At 36.2% G+C, this 12,686-nt stretch overlaps 1 protein-coding gene across 4 annotated transcripts in view; it reads left to right on the forward strand.

Annotated features, from left to right (window-relative positions):
- Positions 1-12,686, forward strand: part of Dock3 (dedicator of cytokinesis 3) — an 825,219-nt gene that overhangs the window by 678,324 nt on the left and 134,209 nt on the right. For all 4 annotated transcript variants that reach the window (XM_023706273.1, XM_023706265.1, XM_023706267.1 and 1 more), the window contains 2 exons: positions 848-1,018; positions 2,970-3,162. In XM_023706273.1, coding sequence (XP_023562041.1) covers positions 848-1,018; positions 2,970-3,162 — 364 coding nt within the window. The remainder of the gene's footprint in view (positions 1-847; positions 1,019-2,969; positions 3,163-12,686) is intronic.

Here is a 12,686-nt window from a genome sequence, read left to right on the forward strand (position 1 = left end):
TATATATTTCATCTAATTCAAGTAATACATATATTTCATATAATTCAAGTACTATATATTTCATATAATTCAAGTAATACATATATTTCATATAATTCAAGTAACTAGGACCCACATGTTTTATCCAATGCATTTGCCTTTTCATTCTCTGAAAATCTGTGGCCTTTCTTTGATAAAATACATAAACTTAGAACTTGAATCTACTCTCTTAAAGGGAATTCTGCCCATAAGCATAAGGCAAACTGCTTAGATACCTGAGTCACGTTCCGCTTCAGATCTACATGGGAGGTCTTTGCCTTCTAAACAGCTCATGAACTGTTTATGGCAGATGTTCTTGTTGGATGTGGGTGAAAGGGGGATGTGGCAGGCCCACCAATTGCCATGCATCCTGAGACATATTTTCTCCAGATTTCTGTGACCTCTGGCAAAAGATGCAGAAGACTCCTTATAAAGAACCCTTCCTTCTTTTAATAAACCTAAGAGTAATTATATCTTTGCCTTTGGAGCCTACTATTTTTAGAGGTGGAAAAAGTACAGAGAAGCTTCATTTTCTTTTGATTTTGACTGCTCTTAAATTCAGCTCTTTCCATAGTAGCCTAATTAATGACTTCTTAGTTCTAGAACCTCAGAAAAGTTTTAAAATAATTTGATCATTCTCTAAGAAAACAACTGCTATTTAGTAACACTTTGGATTTTGGAGAAAAAAGTTTTGAAATATAAAGCGCCATGTCCTTAGCGCATCCACCCTCTGACCTTAGTGTAGAATTGCTGCTCTCTCGCTCTTGGCTGCTATGTGAGTTCCAAGCACCCTCAGCGCCTCTCCACTCCTTTTCTTCCCACTCGCCAGGCTTTGGAATACCTCTTCAAGTTCATCGTGCAGTCCCGGGTCCTGTACTCACGAGCCACACGAGGGATGGAAGAGGAGCACTTCCGATCCAGCATTCAAGAACTTTTCCAGTCCATTCGGTTTGTGCTCAGTCTAGACAGCAGAAACTCAGAAACACTCCTTTTCACTCAGGTCTGTGAGCTGCAGAGTTTTGCTGCTAGTTTCTTGTTTGTCTTAGCAGAGTTTTTTTGTCCTTTAGCTTAGAGAGTTACAGAATCCCTGCCAGAATCCTGTGCACTGGGTAAGAGGTAATTTACATGAAAACACTTAACAAAATGCTTTTAGTTTGAAGCCAGGTATGCTGCCAGGTATAAAACTGCTTATTAGCTTTATGCTGGAGAATCAGTACAAATTTGTTCTAATGAACCCTCTTTAGAACAAATTTGTTAACTGTCCTAGTGTGGATTTTATGATCATTTCACTCAAAGAAGATATTCAGAATGTATGGGGAATTTTATGTTCTGACTAACCTCTGTATTTTTTTTTTGATTAGTACTTATCCATTCCAGATTTTGACTAGAATATAAATGATAAGAATAACTAGAAAGTATTAATTAAGAATTGGGATTAGATTCTATTAGAAATATCAGTGTTGGCTAGGGAGGTAGATCTTTTGCAAATGAGAAGGGGACCAAGATATGAAGGGAGGGGAAAGGGAAGAGAGGGGAAGAGGATAAAAAAAAATATTAAGATGTGTTATATACATGTATCAAGTCCCCAGAAGAAATATGATTATTATTTATTAAAAACATATACTAGGGCCAGCCAAATAGCTTAGCGGATTAAAGCACCTGCAAGCAGACTCAGGGGCCAGGGGTTCTATCCCTAGGCCTGCCATGCTGGCCCCACCCCCGGGGCACGCTGAGACTGGGTGTGGTGGTGCATGCCTGTAATCCCAGATCTTGGGAGGCTATAAACAGGCAGATCACTATGAGTAGGATCTAGTAGTGAGACCCTGAACACCCTGTAGACCCTTTCCTTAAAAAAAAAAAAAAAATGTGCTAACAAAAACTAAAGATTGTAAAACATAAAATGCAAAAACAGTAGTAAGTATTGGAAGGAAATTTTCTTCCTTGAGTTAAAATTGCTTGGTCAGCTTATTGCTACCTTTTGCATGAATCCTTGCACTAATGAAGCTGAAACTTATTTCCATCATCATGGGATTATTTTTTCTTAGAAAATGAATAAGAATTTTATCTAATGGATTATAATTCCTTGACATTTGGAAACCAGTTATTAACTAAAAACCTGTTGGCCAAGTTCAGATAGCCTCTCTCATGTCCATTTATCCTATCACAGCCACATGTTGTTAGTATCTGTGTATGAGTACAAGTCATCACAGATGAAGGAACTAATTCACAGGCTCTTCAGATTTCATGATTCCATGTCAACATCTCTTTTTTTGGTGTAGCTATGAGAGTTGTATTACTGGCTGCAGTTGTCTGAGCAAAGTTTAACTGGCACTGAGCTTTCTCTACCATACTTTCCTCTAAATATTCCTGGCATGAGTTTAGAACCAAAGTTGGAAAGTCTAGCAATCTGACAATGAGGTTTGGTGGCCCATGGCTATAATCGCAGCACAGAGAGAGGCTAAAGTAGGAAGATTGCAGATTAAAGCCCAGGCTGGGTAATTCAGCAATTTAGTGAGAATGTGTCTCAAAATAAAAAATGAAAATATTGTATTTTAGCTTAAAGGCTCTGGGTTCAAGCCCCAGTGCTTAAAAAAAAGAAGACCTTGACAAACAAAAAATTCATTTTATGAGCAAAAATAGCTATGGCTCTTAAGGTACATTGAGCAGATTTTCCCTTCATACTTTCTTCTCTTGCCTAGGCAAGTTGTGAAAGCTTCAAGTGACGTAAACTTCAGTAAATTTTCTTGCCCTGGTTTACTTTTTGGTTCTCCTGGCTTATGCCCCAACAGTGCTATAAAGTTAGGTAGAGTTAAGAAGCATGGAGAAACCTTCCTGTGAAAGAGGTGCTGCATTGCCTTCTTGACCTCTTTTCACATCTTTTCACTGAATATACAAGATGAATTCAGACCTAACTCTAAACTAACTAACCATCACTTCACTTGTTTCTGCAGGCCGCACTCCTCAATTCCTTCCCAACCATCTTTGATGAACTGCTACAAATGTTCACTGTGCAAGAGGTGGCAGAGTTTGTAAGAGGAACACTGGGGAGTATGCCTAGCACTGTTCACATCGGGCAATCCATGGATGTGGTGAAGCTGCAGTCCATTGCTCGGACAGTAGACAGCCGTCTGTTTTCTTTTTCAGGTAAATCAAGTTGAAATGAGACTCACTCTAACATTTTTCTCCCTCTCAGTGTGACAGCAACTGGTAATCAAAGGATCTATTTTATCACCCATCGTTAAGATTTGATCCTTAATATGTATGTAGAGTTTCTGATAAACTATGTTAAAAAATACAGCTAAAACCTACTAAATGTGGTTTGTTCCTAAGATATGTACCCCAAAACATGCCTGTGGGGGTGTTTTCTTAGTTTGTTCAAACTGTTATAATTTCATGTTATAACCTAGGTAGCTAAAAAAAAAAAAATAAAACATTTATTTTTCATAGTTCCAGAGACTAGAAAGTCCAGGTGATAAGTTCCTGGATATTTGCTGTCCAGGAAGGCCCTATTTCCTGTTTTGTAGACTGTGTCATCTCTGTTTTCTTACCTGACAACAAGAACAAGAGAGTTTTCTGGGCCGTCTTTAAAAAAAGACTAATTTCATTTGTTACGGCTTTGACCCTGTGATCACTGGCAAAGGCCCCACCTTTAAGTGCCATCACATTGGGGATAAAGTTTCAACACATGAATTTGAGGTGAGAAGAATACAAATCTTTCGTCTATAGTAGTAGGAGCTTTGTCTCCAGGCCACACATCCAGCCAGCTATGAAGAATGGAGCCTATGATACTGCCAGCAATCTGAGAGGACAGAGAAAAAGAAGAGAGAGCAAAGGACAAGGGTCCAGCCCAAGGAGATAAGGCTAAGTATCTTTTTTGTTTTTTTAGGGAAGGGTCTACAGGGTGTTCAGGGTCTCACTACTAGTTCGGACTCATAGTGATCTGCTGTTTACAGCCTCCCAAGATCTGGGATTACAGGCGTGTGCCACCACATCCAGTCTCACCAAGGAGAAAAGGGTGAGCCAAGAAAATAACTTCTGAAAGATGTCCCTGAGTGTACAATGTTTGCCTTACTAGGAAGATAGATTCCTTTTTCTTTCTTTGTAAGAGCCACTGGGGCTTAGAAAGACATGGATAGGGACTTTCCACACTCCCTGTCAGTCAAAATCACCTAACTAATATAGTCCAGACAGTCATTCAAAATGAATTTCTAGGACCAGTGAGATAGCTCAGTTGACTAAGAGCCTGGTTAGGTGAACACAGGGACCAGGGTTCAATCCCTGGCACCACGTACCATGCTGGCCCCACGCCTGGGCTCACTGCACCAGCCACTGAGTTTGGACATGGTGGTGCATGCCTCTAATCCCAGTGTTGGGGAGGCTGAGAACAGAAGGCTCACTGACTCTGAGCTGTGTAGTGAGACCTTGTACCAAATACATTTAAAAAAAAAAATTCTACATTTATTCCTAAAACCACATTGTTTATGATTAAATTTAGCCTTACAGGAGTACCAAATACATAAGGGCCAAATGTTAAGATTAATATGAGCCTAATACTTTTAGTAGAGTATCTTTCTCTTAGAATAAATCTAAAACATTAGCAAATCAATTATTATTAGAATTTGGATCCCTGGTGTGCCATGCCTGCCCCACCCCTGGGATGTGCTGAGATGATGAATGAGACTGGGCGTGGTGGCATGTGCCTGTAACCCCAGTGCTTGGGAGGCTGAAAACAGGAGGATCGCTATGAGTCTTATCTGTAGAGTGAGAGCCTTTAGACCTTGTACTAAACACATAAAAAAAAATTAAAAGAATTTGGGTGAACAATTTTTTTCCTAAAGGTCATTTTATTAGGGTGAATAATTTTTAACTCATAAGAATAATTTCTCAGATCAGTGTTATATACTTAAAGTACTGACTTTGCTTTATCTATGTAGAAGATTGCTGATGCTATAGCTGCCACCAAGAAAATTGGCTTTCCTCCACTCATAGCTGTTTGTGGACAGCACATCTTTCTTTCTAGCTGCTGGATGAAAATGCTATTTATTATTGGGACACACTGTTCCTGAGGCTAGTGCATACACTTCTACTTTGTACACTGCTCTCACAATACATGGGAAGGGAAACAAAGAACTTACCTCAGTGACATATATTTCTATCATGTTTGCATGTGTTCAGTGATTTACATAATCACTTTTAAAATTATTTTTCTTAAAAATGTATGTGGCAGAGTGGTAAGACCCTGAAACTGGCTGGGCCAGAGGCACATGATACCTGACCCATTCCCCTCCACTGTAGGAAGGGCAGCCAGTGCAGAAAGTGCCTGGGAATCTGAAACCATCTCTTCCAGGAGAACCCAGGTAACTGACCCATTCCACTACAATGTGGAAAGAGCTACCAGTGGGGTAGCATCTGTAACCTGGCAACCTACTCCACCAAAGGAAGCCACAAAACACCAAGACAAAGGAACAAGATGTAGTCTCGTACCTCCAGCTCATCCAGAACAAGTTGAGACACCAACGTAGAAGAAAGTCACACACCTGAAATTTCTGAAATGGTAGCCACTGAACTAAAAAAAGAACTCTAGGAAGCTATAGAGGGAATCAGATCAGAAATGATCTCTCAGGTGAAAGAAAGAAAGAAAAGAAAAGAAATCGCATCACTTATAAAGGAAAGTCCATCCTAGTCAGTGCAGATTTCTCAACACAAGCCATCAAGTCAAGAAGAGCTTGGAGTGAAGTATTTCAACTCCTGGAAGAAAACAACTTCCAATCCAGACTGATATACAAAAACTATCTTTCAGAAAATGGATAAGTAAGAACAACTGAAGAAATTCATAACCACCAAATCAACCCTAAAAAGAATACTGACATATATTATAGAAAAAGATAAAAATGACTATGATTCCAATATCAACAACACAAACCACCAAGTGAAGCAAGCAATTAGACACAGGGAAAAAGTAGAAAAGCAACAGCTAGAAAAATAACATGATAAAGATAAACCAGTACATATCAGTTATAACCATCAATGTAAATGGCTCAGTTTACCAGTTAATAAAAACAGACTGGCAGAGTAGATCAAAAAACAAAATCCAACAATATTCTGTATACAAGAAACACATTTAACTCAATGGAAATTCATAGACTGAAAAAAAAAAAAAGGATGGAAAACAATACTCCAGGCAATACGAACCCAGAAAAAAGAAGAGGTAGCTGTTTGAGGACAAAGTGAACTTCAAATGAGGAATGATCAAATGAGATAAAGAAGGTCACTAAGTACTTGTTAAGGGAAAACTTCAAGAGGAAGAGATAACAATCATAAATAAGCAACAAATGAGAGACAGATTTTAAAAGGTGAAAGATTTATACAATCTGAAGAGAAACCAGAGTAGAGAGACAAATTTTAATACACATGAAAGACCAAATAACTAGTAGCACAATTGTAATGGAGGACATTAACACACCATTGACACAAAGAAGTAGAACACCTAGAAAAAAAATTGGCAAACAAATAACAGAACAGAACCAAACTTATGAACAAATGGACTTAATAGAGGTTTACAGAGTATTTCACCCAACACCAGAATATATATTCTTCTCAGATATAAACAGGACATGCTCTAAAATGGATCACATACTAACCCATAGAACATGCTTAAGTAAATGCAAAGGAATTGAAATTATCCTATGCATATCTGACCATAGTACTATGAAATTAGAAATTAATGACCAAAGAAACCACAAAAAAGCCATAAATGTGGAAATTGATAATACCCTCCTGAACAACCAATGGATGACAGATAAAATTTTAAAAATTAAACAATATCTACAATCAAACAAAAATGCATATACAGCTTACCAGAATCTGTGGAAGAAGAGGAAAAGGAGGGGGAGAGGGAGAGAGAGGAGGAGGTGGTCAAGCCAAAGCTCAAAGAAGGGAGGAAATTATAGATCAGAGCAGAAATTAATGCAACTGAGATGAAGAAAACGATACAAGGAATTAATGAATCAAAGAGCTTGTCCTTTGAAAGAATAAATAAAATTGATAAACTCCTAGCCAGCCTTATCAAAAAAAGGAAAGAAAAACACTGAAATTTATGGAATAAGAAATGAAATGGGTGAAACCACTAGAAATCCTGTGGAAATTCAGAAGATCATCAACTTCCCTCCAAAATGTTTACTCTCAGAGGATGGAAAACACAGAAGAAACAGACAGATCCTAGGAACATGTAAATTCCAAAAATGAATCAACAAAATATATAAAACTTCTGAATAACCCAATATCAGTCAATGAATTGAAAATGTAATTAAAAACTTACCAACAAAGAAAAGCCCAGTTCCTAATGCATTCATAGCTGAATGCTACAGGAAATTTAGAGAAGATTTAATGCCACTATTCCTCAAACTCTTCAATGAAATTGAAAGGAAAACAATTCTCCCTAACTCATGTCTGTGGACAGATACTATGCTGATACCAAAGAATGACCCAAACAAAATAAGAACTAGCAGCCAATTTCCCTAATGAACAGATGCAAAAATTCTCAATAAAATAGTAGTAAATAGAATGCAGAAAATCATCAAGAAGATGCTATACCATGACCATCCCAGAGATGGTTCAATATATGCAAATCAATAAGTGTAATACACTGTATCAACAGAGTCAAAAACAAAAATCTCATGATCATGTCAATAGAGGCAGAAAAAGCTTTGATAAAGTCCACCATTCATTCATGTTAAAAAGAAAAACCTACAGAAAATCAGAATAGATGGTCTTTACCTCAGTCTGATTAAAATTATTTGTGACAAACCAACAGCCAACATCATACTAACTGGACAAAAACTGAAAGCTTTCACTCTAAAATTAGGTACAAAAATAAATAAATAAAATAAAGTTAGGTACAAGATAAGGATGTCCACTAACATGCTCCTATTCAATATAGTTCTGGAAACATTAGCTAGAACGATTAGACAAGAGTGAGATAAAAAAAAAATAAGAAATGGAAAAGGAAAAGTAAAATTACCATTATTCACAGGTAACATGTTACTCTATATGGAAGACCCAAAAATTTCATCAGAAGACTCCTAGAATTAATAAACAAATTTAGTAGTGTAGCAGAACCCAAAGTCAACACTAGAAATTGATAGCATCCCTATACACAAAAAACAAAATCACTGAGTAAAACTTAGGGATAGCACCCAAAACAATGAAATACTTAGGAATTAATCTAACAAAGGAAGTAAAAGATCTATACACTGAAAATTATGATATTCAAAAAAACAGAACAAAGAGGATTTCAGAAAATTGAAACATAATCTGTGCTCATGGATAGGAAGACCAACATTGTCAAAATGCCCATGCTCCCAAAACTATTATATAGACTTAATTCAGTTCCAAGCAAAATTTCTAAAATTCACTTAGAGCCAGAAAAGGCCTAGAATATAGAATAGGAAAGGCAATCCTGGCCAACAAATGAAAGGCTGGGAGCATCACAACAATTCCCCAACTTGAAATTATACTACAAAACTACTGTGAAAAAATCAGCATGGTACTGGCAAAAAAAAAAAAAAACAGAACTGAGCATCACTCTAACAGATTAGAAGATACAGACACAATTATAAACACACTCAGTCACCTTATCTTTCACAAAGGGCCAAACATATTCCCTGGAAGAAAGATAGACTCTTAAATAAGTGATCCTAGAAAAACTTGCTTTCTGCATGATGGAAACTAAAACTAGACCCACATGTATCAGCATGCACTAAACTAAAGTCAAAATGGGTTAAAGATCTGAATATTAAAATAGAAACACTAAGTCTACTAGAAGAGAAAGTAGGTAGAAATCTTGAAGATATAAGGGTAGGCTGAGAGTTCATGAACAAAAATCAAACTACCCAAGAAATACTTCAAAGAATCAAAAACTGGATCGCATCCTATTAAAAATGGGTGGAATTTCATCACATCAAAAGAAATCACCAAAGAGTTTAAAAAAAAAAAAAAACTAAAACTAAAAATTGGGAAAACTGTCCCTCAAGGATTACTACTGAGAACATTTAAAGAATTTTTTAAACTGTAATCCCAACCATAGGGAGGCTGAAAACAGGAGGATCACTATGAGTCTGAGCTGCATAGTGAGACCCTATTCTCAATACATAAATGAAAAAAGAAAAAAGAATTTTTAAAAATCAGGCCCCTAAAATTTAAAGATCCAATCCAAAAATGTCCATCTGTGTTCCATAGCATTGGTTATTTGAGAAATAAAAATTAAAACAACACTGAAATTCCACCTCACCCCAGAAAGAATGGCTATCATCAGGAAATCAAATAACAAATGCTGGTAAGACTGTGGTGGAAGAAGAACCCTTCTCCACTATTGATAGGAGTCTAGACAATCACTTTGGAAATCAGTACAGGGAATTCTCAAAAAAGTATGATTGAAGGTTCCATTCAAACCAGTTATTTCCCTTCAGGGTATTTTTCCAGAAGCATTAAAAACATCATACCACAATGATATATGTGCATCAAGTTTGTAGCAGCCCAGTTCATTATAACTAAATCTTGGAAGCAACCCAAATGGATAAAAAAGATGTATTTTATACAATGGAGTATGGCTCAGCTCTTAAAAAGGATAAACTCAAGGTTTTTATAGATAAATATATGCAACTTGAGACATATTCATAAGTGGAATAAATCAGACCCATATGTATAAACATATTATCTCACTAGTATGAAAAAAGAGTAAATAAGATCCAAAATGTACAGTAAATATTGTGAACTGGAAAGAAGCTGTTCAAAGGAAAAGACAAACTGATAGGGAAAAGGAAAATGAAGAAAGAAAAACAATAAAAATAAATGTATATACAAGATAGGTACAGTTGTTATACAGCTAGTTTCGCTTAGTTCATTAAAAAGAAATTTTTGTGCTAATATTATATATACAACATAGCATACATATATCTTCTACTTTAAATAACTAGGAATACAACAATGCTCAGTGTATAAACTATTGTAACTGTCTGAATAACTTGTTTTGAAACTCAGTTTAATTGTCATATTTATCTTTTTTTTAAAAAAGAAAGAAAGAACAACTTGGATGGGGAACAAAGTAAAGGAAGGGAAATGAGAGAGGGAGGGAGGGAGGCAGAGAGAGGGAGGGGGAGAGAGAGAGGAGGAGAAGCAGGAGGAGGAGGAAGAAGAGGAGGAGGAGGAGAAGTGGAGGAGGAGGAGAAGAAGAAGAGGAGGAGGAGGAGGAAAAAAGGAGGAGGAGGAGGAAGAAGGAAGAGGAGGAAGAGGGGAGAGAGGGAGGGAGGGAGGGAAATGATAGCTAAGATAATTGTACCACTAATTTCTAGTGAAAGGAACAGTTAATGTTTGTTTAAATAATCTTGTATTCTTTTTTATTAATTTTATTGAGAAACAAATAGCAAGGAGACAGTTTCAAAACCAGTTAGTAGGACAGTTTCAATAATTAATACATTGCATATTGTCTTCATAGTGGTTATTCATAGTACAAAATTCAGCCATGATATATTGTCCAAACACTATTAGTACAAATTTTTCTTCTCATTGAATTAAAAGAAAATAGCTGTATATCTATCCTATATTGTATATACAAATACAAAATGGTCCTTCATTTGTATCCCCTTTTTGTTTAGTTTTGTCAGAGATGGGTATTCCATTGCCATTTAAATATTGTAGGTGCTTGAATTCAGCAAAATAATCCAATCTAGTCCAGTAGTCCATAATAATAGTGGGTTTTCCATAAGACTGGCAATGTCAGAAGTTGACTTGAGCCTTTTACAGCTCAGCATATTAATATGGCTTTACTTTTTATACCTCATTTTTATACTTTTCTGCTGGATGGTTAAGACCAAGATAAAGCAAGACCTATATAACAAAAAATGTAACTTTTGTATCTGACAAGGTCAGTCAAATCCCCTCAGGATTTACCCTGAAGCCCTGTACCGCATTTGTAGATCCCTTGTCAATGTCAGCCATGTGGATGAGATACAGCCATTGCTTGACCAATTTGTTCTCTATGAAAGCCTGAGAGAGTGTTTTCTCTCCATGTGACTCTTCTTAGGCACACTCTACATCATTGATCACTTTCCTCTGTGGCCCCATAATCTCCTTGATCAGAAAATTTGGGACATCACTGAGTTACAGTAATCTTGTATTCTTACATCTGTTAATCTGAGCAACTTTATTGAAAGATAACAATGTGTAATATAATAACCACTTAATTCCTATCATCTTATTTTGAAATCCTATATCATTTTTTCCATTTTTGCTTTGTTTTGTTGTTGTCTTTGTTGTTATTTCATTTTTGTTTTTTCTTTTTAAAATAAAAAAGTGTTTGGCATTAGACTATGTAATTGAATTTTGAGAGGACAACACACCATCCAATTTTCATTTGCACTTCACTTTTTTTTGTCTTTTTTGAGATTTTATTGAATGTCCAAGTCATAGCATCTTTCCAGAAGCAAGAAGTTATTAATAGTGTTTGAACAACACTTAAATTCTCAAAGCTTATGTGTTCTGTGGCTTCTTTAATAGTGCCAGTAACAAATTACTGTTTTTATCTGAAAGCAGCTCTTGGTTGTGATAAATTCTACCGTGTTTGTATTTTGTTCTACAAAATACAACAACTTTCCCTATAACCAAGTAGCCTTTTAAACACAGGATGGCTGTTATTCTGTTCTATATGAATAAATATTTGATAAAGCAGTACAAAAACTCTTATGTCTTATAATTTGTTTTTGTCTGAAAAAGTTTTCTTTCTGAATTTCATGTGAAACACCAAACTACAGTCAAATATGAAGTCCAAATAAAAAAATAAAAAATGCTATGGCTAGTGTATGTATTACTGATAATCTGAGTGAATCATGCTGACCAGGTATGATGAGACCTGCAGGGTCAGTCATGGACCACATAGGAGTATAGAGTGCCAGAAATGTGTTTACACTTGAATTTCACTTTATCTTCTAACAATCTTTATGATATAAATATAGGAGACCATGAGCACCCATTCTATTGATGAGAAAAATCACTCCCAGGGGAACAGTCATTAAACTGCCTAAAGTCTAAGAATGAATTAGTAACCCTCCTGAATTCAAAATTCTCAGTATAGTCACCTCCTAATGTAAATACTATACAGGTAACATTGGAGAGAAAGGAAAAAATATTGAATGTATGCAGTAAAGTTGGTAATAACTTCATTATAATCCCTTGACTACTTATCAAGGGATATGACAAGACAGAGGTTGTTCTATTCCATTTATTACTGTGAACACACCAGGCAACAGTCTAACAAGGCTATGGGGAAAGGAGGACAGATCTGATGACTAAGCAAGGTGAGTGCTCACTAGAAAAGAATCTCAACCAAGTTGACCACAGAGTTTGAAGAGGGCCAGTCAGTAATCCATATCAAGCTTGCAAATCTAGTCATTGTAGTTCATGCTAAGTGTGACATTTACATGTAGTCTTTGCTATAATCTGTGCTTGTAAAAAAGTTACATATTTTGTTATATAGATCTTGCTTTATCTTGGTCTTAACTATACAGCAGAAAAGTATAAAAATGAAGTATAAAAGGTAAAGCCATATTAATATGCTGAGCTGTAAAAGGCTCAAATCAACAACCTCTGACATTGCCAGTCATGCAGATAACCCA

This window comes from Octodon degus, unplaced genomic scaffold (genome assembly GCF_000260255.1).
Source record: "Octodon degus isolate 3935 unplaced genomic scaffold, OctDeg1.0 scaffold00008, whole genome shotgun sequence".
Classification (NCBI taxonomy): domain Eukaryota; kingdom Metazoa; phylum Chordata; class Mammalia; order Rodentia; family Octodontidae; genus Octodon; species Octodon degus.